A 23,768-nucleotide genomic window follows, 5' to 3' on the forward strand; every position below is an offset into this window, starting at 1 on the left:
TAGGAAGAAAGCTCCCGGACATGACTCATACTGCATGGGCTGTGCAAGTACACATTCTTAACATCAATTATGTGAGAAACAAATGTCCAAAACCCAAGGAACTTTTTAAGAACAATAAGACTTAGGTTATCTGGAAAACTCAGTCACAGCACTGCAGCAACTTGACAATCCATAATCACTGGTTATCTATTTCGATTATGGCTCTACTTGTCCAAGCTACACTGTTTTAAATTGGAAGAACTGCTCCACCTGTTAAAAAAAACACTAATTTTTAAATTTCTAAATTAAGCTACAGATTAAGAAACAAATTGCCAAAAAAATTAATCTAGGCAGTAATCCTCTTCTTAGATGGTAGCCACTGAAGAGCCCTAAATGTATTTATCATTTATATTCTATTTCCTCAATTCTAATATGAATTATTTATACTACAGCTTAATGTCTACTATAGCTTTTCAAAAAGGCATGGGCTTCCCTGGTGGCGCAGTGGTTGAGAATCTGCCTGCCAATGCAGGGGACACGGGTTCGAGCCCTGGTCTGGGAAGATCCCACATGCTGCGGAGCAACTAGGCCCGTGAGCCACAATTACTGAGCCTGTGTGTCTGGAGCCTGTGCTCCGCAACAAGAGAGGCCGCGACAGTGAGAGGCCCACGCACCGTGATGAGGAGTAGCCCCCGCTTGCCGCAACTAGAGAAAGCCCTCGCACAGAAAAAAAGACCCAACACAGCCATAAATAAATAAATAAATTTTTTTTAAAAAAGGCATATATCAATTGTAAACCATATACTGATCTCAGAAATGTTAAAATATATTTTTTAGATGATCACTTTAGGGTAGGGAAAATATATTTCAATAAAACACTAACAGCCTAAAAGAAAAAGAATGCTTAATTGTTAAGAATCATACAAACCCAACTCTGAATCCTGTTTGACTACTACTAGCTTTGTGGCTTTGGACAAGTTCCTCAACTTCTCCCATCCCAGTTTTCCTATTTAAAAAACGCAGATGGAAAACTTACCTAATTATCAAGTACCTATGTGCTAGACACTGCCTAATGAGCACAGTGCCTGGTACATAGCTGATACTCAATGTTAGCTATTAGTTGTCAATACCAATCACAAGTCTAGGAACTCAAAGAAATGAGAGATATGTCTTATCTTGTTAGACGGTTTAATTTTGTTGATCTGGGTTGGATCCAGTATCACCACTTCCTCTAAAAGCTCACAATTCCTTTTCAGTAGGCAGAGGAAGGGGGGAGGGGCATGACAGAGGTAGGGAATTAAGAGGTAAACAATACATATAGCCAACATTTTAACTATAACGGGAGTATAACCTTTAAAAACTGTTGTACACCTGAAACTCATTAATATTGCAAATCAGCTATACCTCAATTTTTAAGAAAATTTTGAGGGGGAAAATAAAACTTTAAATCCAAATCAAAGAAAGAAAAACAATTCCTTTAATGAAGCATCCCAGAATTTTACCAGGGATCCCTGTGAACTTGTTAAAAATTTCAAAACAAAGCAAGATTCATCTTTATGCAATTTTTTCAGCATGATCACTCTCCTACTGTCCTAGGATCAAGAGCATAGCAACTAATATGGGATTTTGTTTTGTAAAACTCTCAAGTGGCATTCGTCTGGAGCAGGAGTCACTGTTTATATTATTCCATCAACACGCCCTTACTATGATCTAACTTAAATTCTTGTCTTCCTAGAAAGCAGCAAAACATAATTTTGGAAATCTTCCTTTCTGGCCACCCATCACAGAACCCAAGTATGGGTATAAACCCATTTATTGCTGCTCCTAACATTTTAGAAAACCTTTGGGTTTAAAACTTTTTTCAAAGCAATTACCAAAAAATCAAAACAACTGCATTCAAGTTGTGATGGTAACTCAAGTTTCTATCGAAATCAACTGATCCTCCCAAATGACTAAACCAGGAGCTGAAAAAAACACTCCACCTCCCAGACAAAAGATACAGGAAGTGAAGTAACACTGTCCTCACAGGGCTGTCCCCTTTCTGCAGTCTTCGCTCGCTGTCTTGCAATCTTTGACAGGGATCTTTCTAAAGACCTGTATTAATCACCATTGATTGTCCTTCCTAAGTGCCTTCATTGGTTTCTTTGGATGGCAAGTTCTTTTTTCTCCATACCAAGATTGCCACACCACTGAAAATGCTCATGGCATCCTGAATTTGCTGAACACAAATAGAAGTCTACACAGTCAACTAAGGAACTCTTTCACTCAACAAATTCATGTGACAACCCAACCTGGCAGAATCACCTCCACAAACCAGACTATTTTGTAAAAAGATTACCTATGTGTTCATTCAAACTCTTCCAAGTCCAGGCATTCACACATTAGTGTTTAGTGTGGGAGCGGCCTGCAAAACCCTGAATCCTATTAGCAGTTTCTTTAAAAATCTGTGATAGAGCTTAACATATTCCTCTAGTTTTGGACTGAGATGCAGCAGACAACACTTGGCAACATTTACTGCTGGAAAAAAACAAATCTGATTATCTTCTTGGAGGTAGCTCCAAAGAGTACAATTTATATACAATCGTCTCCAATTATCTGATGGAAAAGCAATTCACAAAAACATTGTTTATTCTACATACACTTATTTTAATAAGAACTACCAGTACATCACTAATCTACTGATTTCCCAAGTCTTTACTACGAAGAACTCAAGCCCAAGGTTTACTTTTGGTGTCAACATCTCATTTAGCAACGAGTCAAGTGTGGTGAAGCTAGTAGTCTCATACATTGTTGATGGGGCTATGTGGAACAATTCTTGGAGGGAGATAGTATTTACCAATTGAAAAGTATATGTTTTCTGACACACGAAATCTAGAAATGTATCATACAGATACACATGCATTTACTGCAGCACCATTTACAATAGCAAGGCTGGAAATAATCTGAATGTCCAAAAGTAGTCAACTGGTTTTTTTCCAAAAATCAGGAGTACATCAATGTGAGGCAGTCATTTGAATGAGACAGATCTCAATGCCTGACAATGATCTATACTAATTAAATATCTATATACACTGATGTCTATGATCTCTGGAAGATATTATTTACATTGAGTGTTTCTAATAAAGGGGACTACCATACTATTGTTTTACCATGTGTACGTGTACTACTGAGAATGAATTTAATCATTCTTCTCTGTTCCTGTCACTGATTGGGGCAGGAGGGATTTTTCCCTCAGCCTAAGAAGGATTATTCTGACACATTCACACATTCAGCCTTTGGTTGCACAACCCCAAAAATTCCATGCTAGATGATCCACAATTACACCTTGTATTATAAATACACACTGGCACTTTAATGATTAAAATAAACATCGTGCTGTTATCTGGTTTAGAAGACAGGATACTTGCACTACTTATACTTGTTCTTCACAACCAGGTTACAGGTATTTTCCCCCCAGAAATATACATCATTTTTGGGAAACAGACAAGTGATTTACGGAAGGAAAAAAATAAATGGGATCCTTTTCACATTTAGGCAAACAATATCATCAATATGTTCAGACTAGAGATTTTATTTTAGAAGGATAAAGGATGGAGGCGCAATGATGTTTGGCATTTTTAATTTAGGTTTGTTTTATTTAAGTTTAATGTTAATCCATGCTGTGTTTCAGTAAGAACAATACAGATTCTGTATCTGTGGCTCCAGTCAGATATCCAGTAGTACAAATTAGCTTCAAGTTACACATACTGAACAAAAGAGGTTGAGCGAGCGAAGGAGGGGAGGGACGGGGCCCAGGGGGAGAGGGAAGGAGAAGAAACAAAGAATTGAACACGCATGCAGGCTTTTCCATTACCACCTTCAATGCTAACCTGCTTCAGAGGGAGAGTAAAGTAGGCAAGAATGAGCAGCCACGGATTGTTGAACTGTTACCAGCACCATGCTTTTCAGCAACATTTCAGCAGAGTTTGAAACACTTTTTACAGCAAAATCATTACAACAAACTCCCCAAACAACCTTTAACCACCTCAAGCTAACATCCAATTAATTTTAAACATTGGTATAAAATTCAATTTAAACAATTAGAAAAAGGGAAAATGATACCACATACACCTCTATAGTGTGATTAACCTTTCTCTTAGATGCTTGCATCACCTAAAAGTCTAATGGTTTTCAAATGTAATTTCCATTTCTAATGGTGATCTTGCCACATCTGGCAGGAGACAATACAGTAATGCTGAAAAAGCCTCTATGCAGTCCTGTTAGTGTCTTAAAGAACCTAAAAGCTGGAACCAGTAAAATCCACAGAAATTCACTCTTGCCTTTAAGAACTTTTGAAGACTGTTTTTAAAAAAAAAAAACAAAAACAAAAACCAACAGGGCAGGAACCTAAATTCTGAGACCAAATGTAAAAGTCAGATTTGGTGGTTCTCAGTGACAATGGGGGAATTTCCAAGAGGGGTGGGATGGGAAGGTGTGGGGTGGTCAGAGATGGTTTCTCTTGTTGGCTTTTATGTCTCACTGATTTTCATCTTCCACATCCTGCAGCGCTTCTTTATTCTGCTCTTCACCTGCAAAGAAGAATAACAGTTATTTCATAATGACTAAACTAGGCTGTTGTGGTCACAAAGGTATCATTCCAAGCATAAAGACTCCTTATATTTGCTACAATTGGTTTAAACACAGACAGGCAAAGGATTTCTACCTTGACACCTGAGATGCCTAAGCCAAGAGGTGCTGCTGGATCAAGGTCCTGAATGATCAACAGGATGAAAAAAAAAACTGATGCACAGTAAAAGTCAGTGTTTTTATGCTAAAAAAGCTCTTAAGTAGACAGCCAAGGTAACCATATTATTAAAATGATTTTCAAGCTTTCATGTATATCTTGAGTCAAAATACTCTTTCTCAATAACCTCACCTCTTCAAGAACCAAGAGTACTTCATAATTTTTTGCAAAATCTAATTTTTCTGCAGGTCCCATTATCAGAAATGTTTCAATAAGAGAACTGAGCAGCAAAATTCTTCAAAGGAGTTCTACAGTTTTAGAGGGAGGATTCTGCTTTTGTAAACGAATATTTTACACATTTTGTATCCTGGAAAGTCACACCAAACCATAACCACAATTTCTCACTCCAAAGTGGAATAGCATGCTCAAAGTAAACCAGACCACTGAGGTTATTAAAGAAGGGCATTTGGACCAGTTCTCTCATGCCACTTTTCTTTTCCTTTGAACATGATGATTAGCCTGAGGAGTTTCAACTGCACTATGACATGCAACAGAAAGCCAGCCTATTTACCAGAGAATCATCTACCTATTAATAAGCATTAAATAAGTCAGCCATAATAAGGAAGCATGCAGGCTTTTGCCAAAAAATAAACGGGTAAAAGTTACATTCTTCTTCTTTAACAAACCACTTGTAATTCCTATGTAGTTACTAGTTTGATCAAAATAAATGAAAAATCAATTAACTAACCCAACAATCATAATATGATAGTTCAGACAACCCATCCATTCATAGTGCTTGTTAAATTACTTAATTAGAATGGACAAATGACACTAAGACCGGCTGCCTACAGACATAAAGCAAAACTCTGAGGAATGCTTTTAATCAGTCTTAAAGACCTTGATACAATAAATGTTGTCATGGCAATAAGGGTTAAGTAAAGGTAGTTTCAGTGTTTTTAACATTTCTTTTGTGATAAAAATATTTGACATTGATTGTTTAAGTCTAAAAGTACTTAATGTACATAAAGATTTTTGACTCACATTTAGAAAAAGACGTGCAAGGAAAGACAAAAGTAACTATTTACTGAGGGAAGAAATGATGGTCCACCCAACTGTTCCCCCAAAGAACAATAATGTATTCAAACTTAGGAAATGGTAGGAATGTTCACTCTCATTTTTAACAGCCATACACTGCCAAAATACGGTTAACATACAACAATAGAGCACACTCTAATTTACTCATAAGCAACCATTAGATTTGCCAAAAGTTCCAAGTAACTTTGGCATAAAAATACTGTCACATAAGTCACACCCAAACAGAGGTAGACAGGGGTAGCAGATCATAAATGTCTTAGAAGGTTTCACATCCTGAAATGTAGAACAAGCAGTTTTTTAAGCGACAAGATGATGATATGCAGGCATGATTAGTGAAGAACCAAAACCAAAAGCAGAATTCACTGTGCCATGATAATGACTTACAAAGTAGAGTTTTTAGGAAAGGAAGAGTTGGATTTTCCTTTAGGAATCTATATTGCAAGGAGAAAGGGAGGGAGAACAATCATATGAAAGCAACATTACAAGAAAAATAAACCAAGAGCAGGACAAAGGAAAACATCAATGATTTAGGGGAGTCAGATTTTGGTCTTTTTACTTTGTATGAACTTCACTCTAAGAAATAATCTGTTCCTTTTTAAGAGGAAGAAATAATATCCTCTTAAAAGGTATACAGAAGGGGGGCAAAAAGATACATACATATCTTCAGATACATATTTCTTTGCCCAGTTTCTAGATTTGGGGGGGAGGAGGGGAACGGACAGAGAGAACACATTTCCTCTCTATGGACTTGTGTATTTAACAGTCCTCTGACCACAGGTTAAGGGAAAAGGACTGAAATCACTTGATGAGAAAAAGTGGTGCTCCCTTTAAAGAATTATGTTTCAACAGACCCAGACAGACATTAACATATTCTGCAGTTAAAAACATATAAACGTGTAAGTAAAGGCCTGTGAACAACATATACTTCTTCCTTTAGAAACCCTCAATTCAAAAGCTTTTTGACACCATTTTTCATATTTAAAGTAAAAAAGGAGAAAACCATCTAAATAATCCTTAAAATAAATGCAAGTAATCCTGACCAATTTCATGACCAAAATTCTTCTACATTCAGCATTGATTCTAAATCACAAAACCAGTTTAATGAAACATGTAATACTCTACCTTTTAGCAAAACTGGCAAATAATTTCCTAATACCGACAACAATTTGTAAATTCAGATAGCTTGTTAACATTGCTAAAATTTCAAGATAGACCACTTGAATTTTTCACATTAAACTGCTTCATAATTCCAAATATTTTGTGACAAACCTCTTAAATGAAAATCAGTCTATTTCAACCAAATTTAATTAATTGGTCAATTTACAAAGTGAAAAGGAATTGATGCAACTGAATTTCACTAGATTTTTAAGTGTTTTAGGATTAAAGAGAAATCTACCCTAAAATGTAATAAAACATTTTGTACAAAGAACCTTCCCAACTATGAAAACGTAAGAAATCTAAAGGTACCCTATTTTTAAATGATCCATTTCATAAAACAATGCTCAATAACCAAGAAAAAGCATATCTTTGGTTCTGTATAAAAATGGAGTGACATACAGTCTACCCTCAATCAATTCTTGGTTATGAGTGATAATGAAAAATACAGACTTTATTTTTGTAATCTAGCAACTTAGTCATAAGAGCTGGCATCAAATGTCTAAAAAAAATTGCCTTTCAAAGTCACCTTCTTTTTGTTATTTTTCACCCTCAAAAAAACATCCCCAGAGGTCAAAGGGGTATAGAGCTTACTTATATTATAGGTCAATACTGCTTACCAAACTCTCCACATGCTTTCCTTTTATCCCCTCAAACAGGCAGAGACATATTAGTCTTCTCTGAGCTGGGGGTGACTGTGAAGAGTCCACAGCTATTTGGCCATTCTTCTTAGTAGTTATTGTTAGAATACAATAGAATTTAAAGCTGGAAGGAACCTTAGTCATTAGTTCAGAGACGGTTAAATTGGTTTTGAGTCCCACAGACTGGTAGTGGTTGCCCCTCAAGTGCTGTGTTGAATGAAAAGTCATCTGTGGCTCCATCTGGCTTTGTTGGTAAAGTGTGCAAGTAGGTCACATGTGCCACATATCTCAAGCCAACCCTAGTCAAGTTTCTAAATAGTTCATCAAGCTGGTGCACTTTAGAAGCTGAGTCACCTAATTCTCACTTCAGTACCATGACCCAAGATAATTCTAAAATCTGACTCTATCCTTCCACTGCCAACCTACATGCCCTGACACCCATTTTCAAATACATCTTTAAAAAGTATGTTTCCAAATACAGTACAACATGTTGGTTTGACCAATGGAAAGTACAGCTAGCCTCAAGCAATACAACATATGCTTCAGTTTGGGTAATACACTCTTAAAGGATCTGTAGCTGAAAGTGACAAGAAACTTTATTTCCACTCGCCATACCACCACCACCAATTACAAAAACTCTCATAATTATCATGCCACACTAGTTTGTGTCCATCTCCCCGTCCCATCCCCCCGCAATGATGTACCATGGATTAAAACAATTCTTTAGAGATGGGCAGAATAAAATATCCTTTAAAATCAAGAAATGTGACAAATTTGGCCTTTTACATCTGGAAGAAACATTAAGCACCCACCCCACCCCACCACCCATCACAAGATTAAATTTTATAAAATATTCTAGTAACTATTTACAACTGCAATGCTAGAAAACAAGACACTACACCACACCTCTTAAATAAGGACCTATGGGCAGGACATGCCATTTGTTGTGTAGAATACAGAGGTAAACTAGTTCTTTTTTTAGATAAGATTTCCACACAGAAAAGATGCTTCATAAATATCTACTTATAACCATCTAGTTTTTTTTTTTTTAACATCTTTATTGGAGTATAATTGCTTTGCAATGGTGCGTTAGTTTCTGCTTTATAACAAAGTGAACCAGTTATACATATACATATGTTCCCATATCTCTTCCCTCTTGCGTCTCCCTCCCTCCCACCCTCCCTATCCCACCCCTCTAGGTGGTCACAAAGCACTGAGCTTATCTCCCTGTGCTATTCGGTTGCTTCCCACTAGCTATCTATTTTACGTTTGGTAGTGTATATATGTCCATGACACTCTCTCACTTTGTCACAGCTTACCCTTCCCCCTAACTATCTAGTTTTAACCTGAGGATTACCACTCAGCCAAAGCAGTGATCATGACAATCAAATACAATTAACCTTAGACCCCCTAAAATTGAATCTGAGGAATGATAATATGAACTGCTTCCTTTCCCTCCATCTTTCAAAACACAGTGTGAGAGAAGAGGTAAACTAAGTTTAGCAAACAGTATTAGAGGCAAAACTTTAAATCTCTGAATATTAACAAAAGATCCCCTTTCCCAAACAGTTATTTTATTTTATCATCTTACAGACCAAAATGGAAGACTGTACTTTGATATCATTTCCGGTAAAGGCAGTAATCAAAATTTGATAGTTTGGAGGATAGGCTGTTGACTCTAAATTGTAGCTTAATGTAAAGAAATCCCAACTTCTAAGAGTAAACAGGTCCAACAACTGAAAGAGACAACACTTTAACTTCAGTCTCCTTACCATCACCCTGCATGTCTGAAGTCCATAGTGTCAGATTATCACGTAATAACTGCATGATAAGCGTAGAGTCCTTATAGCTTTCTTCACTCAGCGTATCCAGTTCTGCAATTGCATCATCAAAAGCTGCTTTTGCCAACCTACAAGTGTTTACATAAATGTATTACAAAAATAAACTAAAAAAGTCCAAAACCAGAATTGGAAATGACGTAAGTTAAATTTCAGTCTTTTCTTCAGTTATCACACAGTAATAGCGACACTGAATGCTTGGGTTTAGGCACTGAAATAAAGGAAAAGCAGATGTAACTGATGAAAATTAACTTCCTATTAACTCCCTTTTTAATTTTGTAATCCATTAACTTTGGAACTAGTGGAACTTTTGGAGTTCCACTTATGAATATGCTTTTGACAAGCAGACCAAATCCCATTCTAATTCATCACCAAAATACATGCATATTAAAGGTATCTCCAAATTCTAGTCAACAGTTCACTTATTTAACAAAGTTTTAATGCAAAAAGAGAAAATTCTGGGACAGTATCTCACAGTTTAATCCAATAGAATTTAATGTTAATGGAGCAAGGAAGAATAACAGGCAATCTAGAACTCACAAAAATGTGATCATATAAGCCAATTACTACAGTTAAAACGAAACAAAATTCACATTCACTTATTGAGTACTGTGTACTATGTACACCAAGTGACGATGGGCACGGGGTGGGGAAAAGAAAAGAGGAAAGAGAGACATAACCTGGGTCCACAATGAACTTTTTAAAACATCTAAGAATAGAGGGACTGACACATAAATAACTACTATAAAAGGAGGATGAAGTGCTATCCTGGAGAAAGTACTTTAGGGACCCAAGAGGAGGAACAAATGGGGAAGTCATATTTGAACTAATTAATGGGTAGGAAAAGAGCACAAATGGCACACTTCAGATTAAAGCAAAAGCATGGAAAGGACTAAGTTGAAGCTACGTGTGGGACAGCTACCCTGGAGAATGGCAATGAAAGACCAGTACTATCAGCTAAACAGCTATAGCTTCTTTATTAGTTAAGACATATTACCTGTTTGGACAAACTCGACTAGCAACATTTAGAATGTTTTTAGATAAATTAATATTTATTTGCATTCAAATGAATCCACCTTACATCAGGAAAATCCTTTCATGGAATATCTGATTCCTACATACTCAAGAACACTGAAGTTACAAAGAACAAATACATTATTCCTATTATATGAGGTATCTAAAATAGGCAAACTCATAAAGACAGAAAGTAGAGATTACCAGGGACTGGGGCAGAGGGAAATATGGAGTTATTGTTTAGTGATTAGTTCGTTTCAGGTGATGAAAAAGTTTTAGAAATAGTGGTGACAGACAATATTGTGGGTGTACTTAATGCCACTGAATTGCACATTTAAAAACAAAATGCTAGAGCTTCCCTGATGGCGCAGTGGTTAAGAATCCGCCTTGCAGGGGACAGGGGTTTGAGCCCTGGTCCAGGAAGATCCCACATGCCGCGGAGCAACTAAGTCTGTGTGCTACAACTACTGAGCCTGTGCTCTAGAGCCCGCAAGCCACAACTACTGAAGCCCGCGCGCCTAGAGCCCGTGCTCCGCAACAAAAGAAGCCACCACAACGAGAAGCCCACGCACCGCAACGAAGACCCAATGCAGCCAATAAACAAATTAATTAATTAAATTAAAAAAAAAAAAACAGAATGCTAAACTTCATGTTATGTATATTTAAAAAGTAAAAAGCTATGCACATGAAAATATTCCTCAAATTTATATGTGTATCAAAAATTGGGAACAATCTGAAGTATAAATGGTGGAGTACTTTTACATACGTCAATAAAATGCCAAATTTTATGAAAGAAAATACAAAATGACATGTACACTAAGAGCCTAACTATATTAAACACAGGCTATAAAGACTGAAAGCTAATATACAGAAATGAAGATAATTCTATTATGAAAATTCCTCATTCCTTCCTCTTACTCTGTAACAAGATTCTTTTCAATCTACCAATCAAATTTTTCCCCATCAACATAATTATCCTAACTGCTATCCTAGTGAAATGAGATAGGTCTGTCTTCATATCATCCAAAACAGCTGCATTAAAAGCCAAAATAATTCTTTATTACAGGGCCAAGCCAACGAAGGCAGTCCCAAGGAACAAGACAAAAAACAAGTAGCTGTTCTCCTTTGTAACCTTTTTTACTTTCATAGTGAGAGCGTTTGTTCTCTTTCATGACCTACCTGCAGGCACGGTCAGGGGAATTAAGAATTTCATAGTAGAATACGGAGAAATTGAGAGCAAGACCTAAGCGAATGGGATGTGTTGGTGGAAGTTCTGTCATTGCAATATCACTAGCAGCTTTATAAGCCACTAGGCTGTTCTCCGCAGCTTCCTTCCTGTCATTTCCTGTGGCAAATTCAGCCAGATACCTGTGGTAGTCCCCTTTCCTAAAACAAAACAAAAATAAAAGAACAGAATTAGGAATAATGCTTTTTAAATAAGTTGTTAAAAATTTTCTATTACATAAGATCAAGTATGTGACAAAAACATGAAACAGGTATACTTCAACAATTTCAAAAAGTCTCTTTCAGGAATGACTGACTCATCTATTTAGTTTTCCTCCTCAGAGATTTCACATTGCCAAACATAAGCAAAATCCTAGAGAAATTAACTGAGAAGTCTCAAAAATCAACAAATTTGTCACTTGATAGACAAGAATTAAATATAAAAAGTGGTTCCAAAGAATGGCACAACAGTTTGTTAATCATGAAATAAAACTTCCATATAAATTGTTAAGACTGAACTGTGTAATGCACTGCTTGTAGCTAGGGGGGCAGCCCCACACAAGCAAATGAATATAAACAGGTAAAGCGAAACCTAGTACATTTTTACAGTAATAGTCTGACCACCTTAAATGCAGTAATATTGATTCTTCTTAGCAGTGAATCTGCAAATGAGTATTCAAAAATTAATTTAATTCTTGAGACTCACTCCTCCCGTAACTATCTTTCCAACATTAAATAAAATGTTGTAAACCTACATAAAAAAGTGATGATTCTAAGAGAGCCAACATTTAATCTGACATTTTCCCTTCTAGTATAGAACCTACATTTTATAATAGAAAACCTTGGACTCGCCAGTGTTAGCTGCTGGAATGAGGTGTTTGTCCAGTACATCCAGAATGTCACAACAGATTAACTTTAGCTCAGTCTCAACCTGAAAAAAAAGTCAGAAAAATTGTTTAAGAAATTATATATAAATTATCACATTCTATCTCTTGTTTTGGAGAAGAGAACATGCATACCCTTCTCCAAACCGCCCTTCCCTCTCTTGACACAAAAGCAGAGAAAAGCTGTCTCCGGTTTATGGAAAGTCTTTCTTCCTATGTGCCATTACTTAAGTGCTTAAAAAAACCCTCACGGTTCAGCTACAGAACTAACAGTGATTACTACTTACTAAGTGCAGCACATTTATATTAAGTAGCTTCTTTAATGAGGTAGCAACTATTATCTCCACTTACATGGGAAAACAAAGATTACTATATTTGCCCAAAGATCACTAACTTAAAGAACTCAGAGGCAGAGTGAGAACTTGAACCCAGGTAAGGTTGCATGGTTGGAGTCACAGTTTGTAAGGGATGGAATAAAAATTCAAACCAAGGTATTCTGCTTCCAAGGCTCACATTTCTAACCACTACTATGCTCAACAGCCAACCACCTGAGTGGTAGATCCATAGCCAGTTACAACACCAAAAATCTGTAAACTAAAGGAAATATTGCCACTCGTCCCAATTCGTTTATCATGCCAAAAACGCAAACTACTCCTAAACATATATACACAGTCTGCTTTCCATTTTCTATTACTACAGTGACATTGTTCAACCTTTCCAAATTCATTTCATGCCCTCTGGAATCTCCTCCTTCCCACTGTAAATAATTCGCCCACTCTCTCTTCTCCTATAATCTCATTCTGATTCTAAGTAAAACCAGCTCTCTCCTGAATGAACTACCTTCTTTATGGCTTTTCAAGTAAAGATAGACTGCTCTAAGAGAAGGATGATTTCTGAATCTCTTTAACTCCTCACTGACTCAGTATGACTGCTCTCCTAATACTCCAAACCCTTCCTCCTTGGAAGCTCATCCACTATGTTTTAATTTCTCAATTTCTGTTATCAGTAGATCTCCGCAGGCTCTTCACCCACATTCACTGAGTATCTACAGCTTACCTCTCCAATTCCGGGTATCACACACCAAGGTATTATCATGTTCCTTTCAACACAGTTCCTTCATCTCAACTCCATGACCTTCACTTGTCCATACTCCTAACTATGCTGTTCTATCCTGGAAGTCTTAAATGCCAGCCTCTTGACTCTTTCATCTTCTCCCAATTTATCAGTTCCTCTCTTTGTTTCCTGTTTCCTTTCCTACTTATCCAAAATCCCACAATCTAATTCACAGACTTACCGCTTTAGCACTTTCTCATTTCCTCATCCCTCTGAGACACCAAACTTGTCTACCGACAATCCATATTGTTTGTTTCAACATATTTGAAAGTAATGGTCACACTGGTACCAGCTAACCACCTTCTCTGTAACCCCAGGTATGTTACTTAATCACTCAGAACACCTGTTTTCCCATCTATGAACTGGAGTAATACCTACCCTTTACACGGTCATTTAAAGATTAAATACAGTATCTTACACAATTATATATATTACAAATATCTCCCCGTGTTAGTCAATAAACGTTTCCCTTTTCCCTCCCCCTACCAAGTTGACTACTCCCCATGCTAACTTTGTGACTGCTTCTGTTATTTCCCTCACTGTACTCTTAAGAGTGTGTTTAGAATCAGTTTCTCAACAGTGGGGGGCTATTCTATGCATAACAGGATGCTCAGCAGTATCCCCATTTCTACCCACTAAAATACCAGCAGAACTGTCAAGTTGTGACAACCAAAAATGTCTCTAGACATTGCCAAATGTCCTCTGAGGAGCAAAGTCGCCTCTGGTTGAGAACTAGATCAAACTTTCTTGACCAAAACCCACAATAAAAACATTACATATCTGTATATACCCACATGTAATATGTGAAACAATAACTTTATGAAATAATGTCCAATGCCCTCTGATACTTTCTAGTCTATTAAAAAAACAATGACTAGACTGATCTTCCATAAAGATATTAACTGTAACTGTCTCAACTTTGCACATAACACCTAGCAACTGGTGTGGCATATAATAGGCACACAAATATTTGTTAAATTGTCCTGAATGGTAATTTCAAGTCACTCAATGAAGTATTTTGTAGTTACCACAATAAAAACAAAGATTAAATTAGTTCTTTACTTGTGTGGTGCTCAACACTACTCTCTGCAGCTTCCAAGAAAAAAAAGTTCTTCTCCTCCGTCCCGAAATACTGTATAGCCTGTAATTCCCAATCCAGGTGAGTGAAAGATGTAAATCCATTAAAATGTAAAATATACATTACACAGGTATACAACAATGTGTGTACTAGGCTATGTTCTAAACAGTCCACCACCTAAGACATCATTCTTTAAACTTGTCTAGGATATGACAATCTCACCATTTGCCGATATTCCCGAATCATTTTTAGTTTGTCTTCTCCTCCCTTGTTTTCTTCTTTCTGTTCAATGCTGCTGATTATTCTCCAGGAAGCTCTTCTAGCTCCAATCACATTTTTATATGCAACAGATAGGAGATTTCTTTCTTCAACTGTCAACTCCACATCCATCCCTGCTACTTTCTTCATTGATTCCACCATTTCTATAAGTGAAAAGTAAAATGAGACCATACAAACTATGTTTTGTTGAAACATCCCTATCACAGTAGATCTTTTTCTGTCAAGCTAATGTAAAACAAAAAACAAATTTTTTAACAAAATAACTTCACAATCATCAAAACTAGTATGAGTAAAAAACTAAAACCATGTAAAAGATAAAGTAAATTAAGAGCCCAGAAAAAACAGGATCTAGAATATAAATTGTATGGAACCAAAATGGCTTCATACAGTATCAAGTATAATTCAGTATGGCTTGGAAGCATCTCTCCCATATTAAGAGAACTAGGAGTGCACACCTATCCGTTTCCCAGTAAAAATAATTCAGCTAGCAGTTTAAAACAAAAGTTTTAAATTTACAGGCTCTAAAATACATTTTCTCTCAAACAAATTATTCCCCAATTAAATACAAATAAACTGAACTTCCCCAAAAAGTAGTCACTGGAGAAAAGGGAATTCATTCATATAGCAAACATATACTGAGCATCTGGTTAGTCACAAACACAAACTTATCTCTGGGTATTTGCAATCCTTCCTCCTTTAGAAGGGCACTGTCCGCCTCCTATGAATTCATTCATCAGCAAAGTTTTGTATGGTTCTCATTTGTCACCACTAGGTGGCGAGCAAAGAAAGGGGCCCAGATAAACCTTGGGAGATCCCAAGTACAGGAAAAAATAGTTAATAAAACGCACGTGAACGCAAAGGAAGAGCCAAAAACAGCTCAATAAACACTAACTGAATAAATATATTAATGAAAACTATGCTTTTAGAAAAAACTAAATGCCATATTAGCACGTGGCTCTCCAACTTTTACTAAGTCAGAATTTTTGGTGATGAGACCCAAGGATCTGCGTTTTAACAAGCACCCTTAGCATACATTCTAAGCATAAGCATACCTTAAAGTACGATGCAGATGGTGACTTTATGAAACACTGCTTAATGATATGATAAATTATGTGTAATCCCAGGAAATGATATGTTTCCAAAAATTAGCCCTTCAGGAATATCAAGAAGTTACATAGTGGGGGGAGTTCCCTGGTGGTGCAGTGGTTAAGAATCCACCTTCCAATGCAGGGGACTCAGGTTCAGCCCCTGGTCGGGGAACTAAGATCCCACATGCTGCGGGGGCAACTAAGCCCGAGTGCCACAACTACTGAGCCGGCAAGCCACAACTAGAGAACCTACATGCCACAACTACTGAGCCCACGCACCACAACTAAAGAAAAGCAAGTGTGCCGCAACAAAGAGCCCACGTGCCGCAACAAAAGATCCCACATGCCGCAATGAAGATCCCGCATTCTGCAACCAAGACCTGACCCAGCCAAATAAATAAATAAATATTTTTTTAAAAATAGAAGTTAAATAGAAATATTAAGATGGTATGATCTTTAGAAAACAATTCAGTAGTTTCTTAGAGTTCAACACTGTAAGACTAAGCAAGCCCACTCCTAGGTATCACCCAAGAGATACGAATATATATCTTCACAAAGACTTTTTTACATACATGTCCACAGCAACTTTATTCATAATAGCCAAAAGGTGAAAACAACCCAAATGTCCATCCATACAATGGAATACTACTCAAGAATAAAAAAGAATGAAATACTGATGCAAGTAACAACATGGATGAATTTCAAACAACATGATGCTAACTGAAAAAAGCCAAACCAGGGAGGGAGGCTCAAGAGTGAGGGGATATGGGGACATATGTATACTTATAGCTGATTCACTTTATTGTACAACAGAAACTAACACAACATTGTAAAGCAATTATACTCCCATAAAGACATTTAAAAAAAAAAAAAAAAGGAAAAAAGCCAGACCAAAAAGGACAATAATTCCATTTAAATCAAGTTATAGAAAATGCAAAACTATAAAGGCAGAAAGCAAGTAAGTGGTTACCAAGATATGGGGGTGAAGTGAGAGGCTTGTGAGCAAAGGAGTACAAGGGAAATTTGGGGGGTAACAGAATTGTTCTACCGTGGTGGTTACACAACTGAATACATTTATCAAAACAATGAAATTGGTACTTCACTGGTGGCGCAGTGGTTAAGAATCCGCCTGCCAATGCAGGGAACGTGGGTTCGAGCCCTGGTCCAGGAGGATCCCACATGCCATGGAGCGACTAAGCACGCACGCCACAACTACGGAGCCTGCGCTCTAGAGACCGTGAGCCACAACTACTGAAGCCCACGCACCTAGAGCCTGTGCTCTGCAACAAGAGAGACCACCGCAATGAGAAGCCCACGCACTGCAACGAGGAGTAGGCCCCGCTCGCCGCAACTAGAGAAAGCCCACACGCAGCAATGAAGACCCAACTCAGCCAAAAATAAATTTTTAAAAAAACAATGAATTTTATGTGTATAAGTAGTGTATTATAAATTTTACCTCAATACAGCTGAATTTAATGCAATTCTGAAGCATTAAAAAAATATTAAGGCATATATAAGACCATCTGTGGGAGCCTGAGCACATTCATTTGAAACATCCATTTTTTTTTCTAACCACAGCCATGAAAAAAAGGCTAAATTTAGTGGCAGTGGAGTAAAGAGGGTATCATTTCAAGCTCACTGCCATACTAGTTCTCAAAAACTAACAACAAATTAAACATGCCTCAGAAGTGAACCAGTAATTCATCTAAGTTGTTCCAACAACAAAACAATTTAAAAAGTAACCTAGCTACACCAAAAAAAGACCATAATTCTTTTAAATTGTAGAGCTCTGCAACATTACATATGGAAAAACTTTACCCAATATCTAATACCACTAAAAGTTTAACAATGGTATGTCTCTGGGTACTATTCCAGATGACAGATTTTTTTCATTTTTCTGTGCTCTAGAAATTTTCAGCAATGATCATATAATAGTTTTACAATGTGAGGGGAGAAATATATTTTAAATACTCAATGATATTCTACTATCGCAGCTTCAATTAAGTATATAATTCCCTTCGTTGAAAAAGCCACGAAACAATGCACAAAAGACTGTGGTACAAATAGAAAAGTAGCAGTTATCTGTTATTATTAAATAACAGCTTTACTGCTCTATAATGCACATACAACTCACCTATTTAAAGCATACAATTCAATGGTTGTTAGTATACTCACAGAATTTGCGCAACCATTACTATAATCGATTTTTCATCATTCGAAAAAGAAAAGCTCCATACACATTAGCAGTCATTCCCCATTTATCCCCAAATCCCTCAGCCCTAGGCAACTACCAATCCACTTTCCATCTCTATGGATTTACCTATTTGGACATTTCATATAAATGGAACTATATAGTATGTTGTCTTCTGTAACTGGCTTCTTTCACTTAGCATGTTTCAAGGTTCAGCCATAGTGCAACATCTATCGATACTTCATTTACTGAATGTATATAAGTGTTAACCACATTTTACTTATCCATTCATCAGTTAATGGACATTTGAGTTGACTTTCCACTTTTTGGCTATTACGAAAAATGCTACTATGAACATTCATGTAAGTATGCATTCAAATCTCCTGAATATATACTTAGGAAGTGGAACTGTGGGGTCATATGATAACTTTCTCAGGAAGGAGCTGTTGAACTTTTTAACAGGGGCTGCACCATTTTTACATTCCACCAGCAATAGAGGAGGATTCTAATTCCTCCATACTCTCACCAACACGTTTCCTTTTTGTTTTTTTTTTAATAATCATCCTAGTGGGCGTGAAGTGGTTATCTCTGATTTTGATTCGCATTTCCTTGACGGCTAATGATGTTGAGCATCTTTTCATATGCTAACTGGCCATTTGTGTATGCTCTCTGGAAAATACCATTCAGATGTTATGACAATTTTTGAGTTATCTGCCTTTTTATTACACGGAGTTGTAGTAGTTACTTTTAAAAGCCAAACTATTCCTCATAGCCCTTTATCTTCAGAATTTCTTCATTCCTGAAGGAACTAGATTAAGGGATAGTAGTAGCCTGAAGCAGAAGAGAAAAGAGCTAAAAGTTCTACAACCAGTGCTTTGTACCAATCTGTACAAATTATGACTATAAAGAAATTCTCCTAACACTGGTGTCATCCTTATCCTTTTTTTAACACCAGCAACAGAAACACAATCCTAACTATAATATACCCCAAAAGTATGTGAAAACCCTAATTTATCCAAAACTCTAGACCAGCCACACCCTTAAAACCTCCATCAGCAGAGGACTAACACCAGTTATATTCACATAACCTTCTCAAACACTAGTATTTCATGAAATCATTATTGCAGCAACTATTTTATCAATGCAATCTCAGCATTTCTCAGATGGCGGAAGGCTGTCAAATCTATCTGCAGCAGATATGATCACAATTTATGAACCAGAGAACTGCAACTCATGGTCAAATCACTACTTGTGGATGCGCAGTTTGGTACATGAGTTTTGGGCAATAAAATATAATTTCTGGGACTCTTGATAGTTTGGGGACAACAGGTAGCTGACTGAAAATCACCACTGTTACAGAAACTCTGAAACATATAATCCTCACAACTCAAAGGACATCTTAACCAAATATTAAGCTTGTTTCGTTCCAGGTCATTTCTCCTTCATTGAGTGATAATAGCCTAGTTAGACATCCATTACATTAAACCAGCTTGCTTCGTTTTGTTACTGACTATCCTGCCAGGAGAGTCAAATGTTTTGCACTCCAACTTTAATTTAGCTTTAGTTCTTGGTTTTTGCTCTTTGAACTATTTACACATTGCTTCGATAAACTCATTCACAAATAAAACACCTCACGGTAGGCACTGTTCCAAATGCTTTGCACGGGAACAGACACTGAATCTGAATGCACTGAATCTGAACAGACCTTTGAGGTAGGTACCAGTATTATCCCCATTTTATAAAAGGAAACTAAAAACTGTGAGGGTGAAACTTGCTCAAAATCACAAATTCAGTGGATTACAACAGGCACTCTGACTCCACAGTCATGCTTTGATTTAATCATATTATCTCAGATTTGAACATTTGAATTCATCTGTATGGGGATCCTTTCGTTTGCTTTTATAAGAATAGATGCAAGATAAATGATTTCAATGACAACAGACATACACGCTTAATACATTAAAATGTGGTTTATTCCTTCTTACATCTTCTTCCCCCTACAAGTTAACCTCCCAGAACATTATCTTCAAAAACCTTAACTGCCAATGCCTAGTAGAGAGCAGATGCTCCCATGCCACTAACAGTAAACAACATCCCAGTAAACTTGATTCTCCCAAGACTGTCCCTGCCAGATGGTACAACAGGTCTCTGCTGAGGTCCAATAGTCTTAATTTTATAAAGACAGAGTACAAAATCTAAAGGGGGGCCTACAGTTTCTAGTAAGAGCCAGACTCAGGATGGAGGCAAACTGTTCAGAATCAGTCACAGGAAAACAAGCGGGCTCTACACTGGATGATAGGACTCATGTACCTCTTACCAGAGTATACAGGGTCATAACCATAATTTCTCTGAACATGGAAAAAAATGTCTGCCGGCTGTCAGAACACATTAATTCTGACTTTAAAGACAAAAAACTGAAAAAGTAACATGCCTAAAGTCACACAGCTATTAAGTGGTAAAACCAGAATTCGAACCCAGACAATCTAACTTAAGTGCCTGAGCTCCCTCTTAACCACCACATTCAACTAACTTTCCAAGTAGTGTGCTCACAGAAACAAATTCTTAAGTCCAGAAACACTAACGGCAAACACCCCAAGGACAGAAAAGGGCCACAGAATCAAACACTGCCTTAAAAAGGTTCTGTCACTCAAGGTTCTGGAGAGGTCTTGGGTTTGCTTTATGTAAAGATTGATCAGTTGACCCATGACCTTTCCTCTTTGTCTAGGACACTATTCATTCCTCTGGATCAAGTTCTTATTCTGCAAAGCCTTACTGTGCTCTCCAACCCATGTTCATACTCCTTTCTCTGTGTTGAGGATCAGTGTTTTTCTTCCCATCAAATACTACCGTCCTAAAAGGGCATTAACTGTGTCTTTATCTCTCTATTCCCAGAAAAGCACAGTATCTAATGATATAAATGGCACACAAACATTTGATGAAAGAATGAAGAATGCAAACTGAACTATGTTAATAGAGACTGAGAAATATATTTTGGTGGGCCTGACTATATCACAGATAAATGAAACCTATTTAAGGATCCCCCCCCAGATAGAACAAGAGATTCTATAGTCCCTTCTCAGCAATTTCAATATGCCCTTTTTCTGCAGCCCATTTTATTTTGTAGAAAATTTAGCTATATCTGTCCCTAAAGAAGTTTCTGAGACCCAAAGAATCATCCTGATGAATTCTGTTCATTAAATACATAAAGGGGAATTTAGTATAGGTGTCCTATGTTATCAAACTTCAGTTAAATGCCTATAGTACATTCAAATAATATACCCAATTAACAAGACTATGGCATCTTAGGGACTTACGAAGTATCTAGTATTATACGATCTGATCTTGAATTCTGTACATGAAATGACTAAAGAAGACCAAAACTCTTTCATACCACAAAAGTCAAGGCATTTGGGGATATTCTGAGAACTGGGTATACTGTAGTCTAGAAGGCTTACCAATTCATCTGCTATACATTATCAAGAAAAGGCACAAAGAATGTGAAGGGTTATAACTTGTCTTTCATATGGAAAAGTGGCTGGTTGATGTTTAAAAAAAAAAAAAAAAAAAAAGGAGAGGGTAGGAAATAAGCCCATCAAAGCAATCTACAGAGAATACAAAAGTGCCACTTTAAATAATAACCAGATTTGATTCCCAATCAAGAGCCTCCTAGGGTGCATTTAGAGCAAGACAATCAAGGGGGAAAAAAATCTAGCTCTATCCTTTATTTAAAAGACTAAGATCATCTACCACTTCACACTCATTAGGATGGCCACTATCAAGAAACCAGAAAACAGGTGATGGCAAGAATGTGGAGAAATTGGACCCCATGCCCTGTTGGTGGGCATGTAAAATGGTACATTTGCTGCGTAAACCAGTATGGTAGTTCCCTGAAAAATTCTGAAAACAGAATTACCATATGACCCAGCAATTCCACTTCTGAGTATATACCAAAAAGAACTGAAAGCAGGATCTTGAACAGATATATCTGGATATTTTCATAGCAGCATTATTCATGACAGCTACAACATGGACGCAATCAAGTGTCCACTGGCGGGTGAAGAGATAAGCAAAAGGTAGGTATATACATGCAATGGAATATTAAAAAGGAAATTCTGCAATATGCTACGACATAGACGAACCGTAAGGACATTATACTAAGTGAAAGAAACCAGTCACAAAAACACAAGCATTGCATGATTCCACTTATATGAGATACTTAAATAAGTCATAAAGAAAGTATAATGTTAGTTTCCAGGTGCTAAGGGGACAATGGGAAGTTACTGTTTAATGGATACAGTTTCGGTTTTACAAGATGGAAAGAATCATGGGGATGGATGGTAATGGCTTCACAAAAATGTGAATGTATTTAACACCATTTAACTATACACTAAAAAATGATCAACGTGGTGGGACTTCCCTGGTGCTCCAGTGGTTAAGACTCTGAGCTGGGCTTCCCTGGTGGCGCAGTGGTTGAGAGTCTGCCTGCTAATGCAGGGGACACGGGTTCGAGCCCTGGTCTGGGAAGATCCCACATGCCGCGGAGCAACTGGGCCCGTGAGTCACAATTACTGAGCCTGCGCGTCTGGAGCCTGTGCCCCGCAACGGGAGGGGCCGCGATAGTGAGAGGCCCGCGCACCGCGATGAAGAGTGGCCCCCGCTTGCCGCAACTAGAGAAAGCCCTCGCATGAAACGAAGACACAACACAGCTAAAATAAATAAATAAATTAAAATAAATTAGGGAAAAAAAAAAAAAAAGACTCTGAGCTCCCAATGCAGGGGGACCAGGGTTCAATCCCTGGTCAGTGAACTAGATTTCACATGCCGCAACAAAGATCCCGCATAACACAGCCAACATCTGACGCAGCCAAATAAATAAATAATTTTTAAAAAATATGTATCACTGTTTTAAAAAAATGATCAACGTGGTAAATTTTGTTATGTGTATTTTCTCACACACACACGATGAAGATGAACTAAGTAGCTCTGTCCCAAACTCTGTAGTCCCCCCTTCTCAATGAAAAGTAATCCAGATGACAGACATGATGATGATAGTATTGATAAAATCTTCAGTTAAGTAGGAAATGTTGAAAAGAAACTCTTCCAAAGACCCAACATGAGAAGAAACTTAAGACAATAAATTTATTTCTGGCTTGCATGAAGGCAAGCTTCCCAAATCATTATGTCAAATGGAAACAATGCAAAGTTATCTCAGGGGTGATGCAGAACTATCATGGGAAAAGCCAGGGGGAAAAAACCAAGGTACCTCTGTAAATTGTAGAACTCTCTGTAAAATTCACCTTGTTGAAATGATAAAAATCACCTTGTTGAAATGATAAAAATCACCTCAGTAAAAATCTTTCTAGACCAATTATTAGTTATCAGGCATGGTTGTTTGAAATTGTTAGTTTGGGATCTATCAGAATATATATATATTTTTTAATTTCTTTTGGATGGGGACCATTTTTA

General features: G+C 37.2%; 1 protein-coding gene across 2 annotated transcripts in view; it reads right to left on the minus strand.

Annotated features, from left to right (window-relative positions):
* Positions 1-3,581: 3,581 nt before the first annotated feature.
* Positions 3,582-23,768, minus strand: part of YWHAE (tyrosine 3-monooxygenase/tryptophan 5-monooxygenase activation protein epsilon) — a 40,042-nt gene continuing 19,855 nt past the window's right edge. Inside the window, exons 2-7 of one of the 2 annotated variants that reach the window (XM_082443624.1) lie at positions 14,967-15,166; positions 12,494-12,600; positions 11,625-11,831; positions 9,366-9,502; positions 6,182-6,228; positions 3,582-4,547 (exon numbers count right to left, since the gene is read on the minus strand). In XM_082443624.1, coding sequence (XP_082299750.1) covers positions 6,221-6,228; positions 9,366-9,502; positions 11,625-11,831; positions 12,494-12,600; positions 14,967-15,166 — 659 coding nt within the window. In that variant the 3' untranslated portion in view covers positions 3,582-4,547; positions 6,182-6,220. The remainder of the gene's footprint in view (positions 4,548-6,181; positions 6,229-9,365; positions 9,503-11,624; positions 11,832-12,493; positions 12,601-14,966; positions 15,167-23,768) is intronic. The other variant, XM_082443623.1, reaches the window with a different exon arrangement.

Source organism: Balaenoptera physalus (genome assembly GCF_965194825.1).
Source record: "Balaenoptera physalus genome assembly, chromosome: 20".
Lineage (NCBI taxonomy): Eukaryota > Metazoa > Chordata > Mammalia > Artiodactyla > Balaenopteridae > Balaenoptera > Balaenoptera physalus.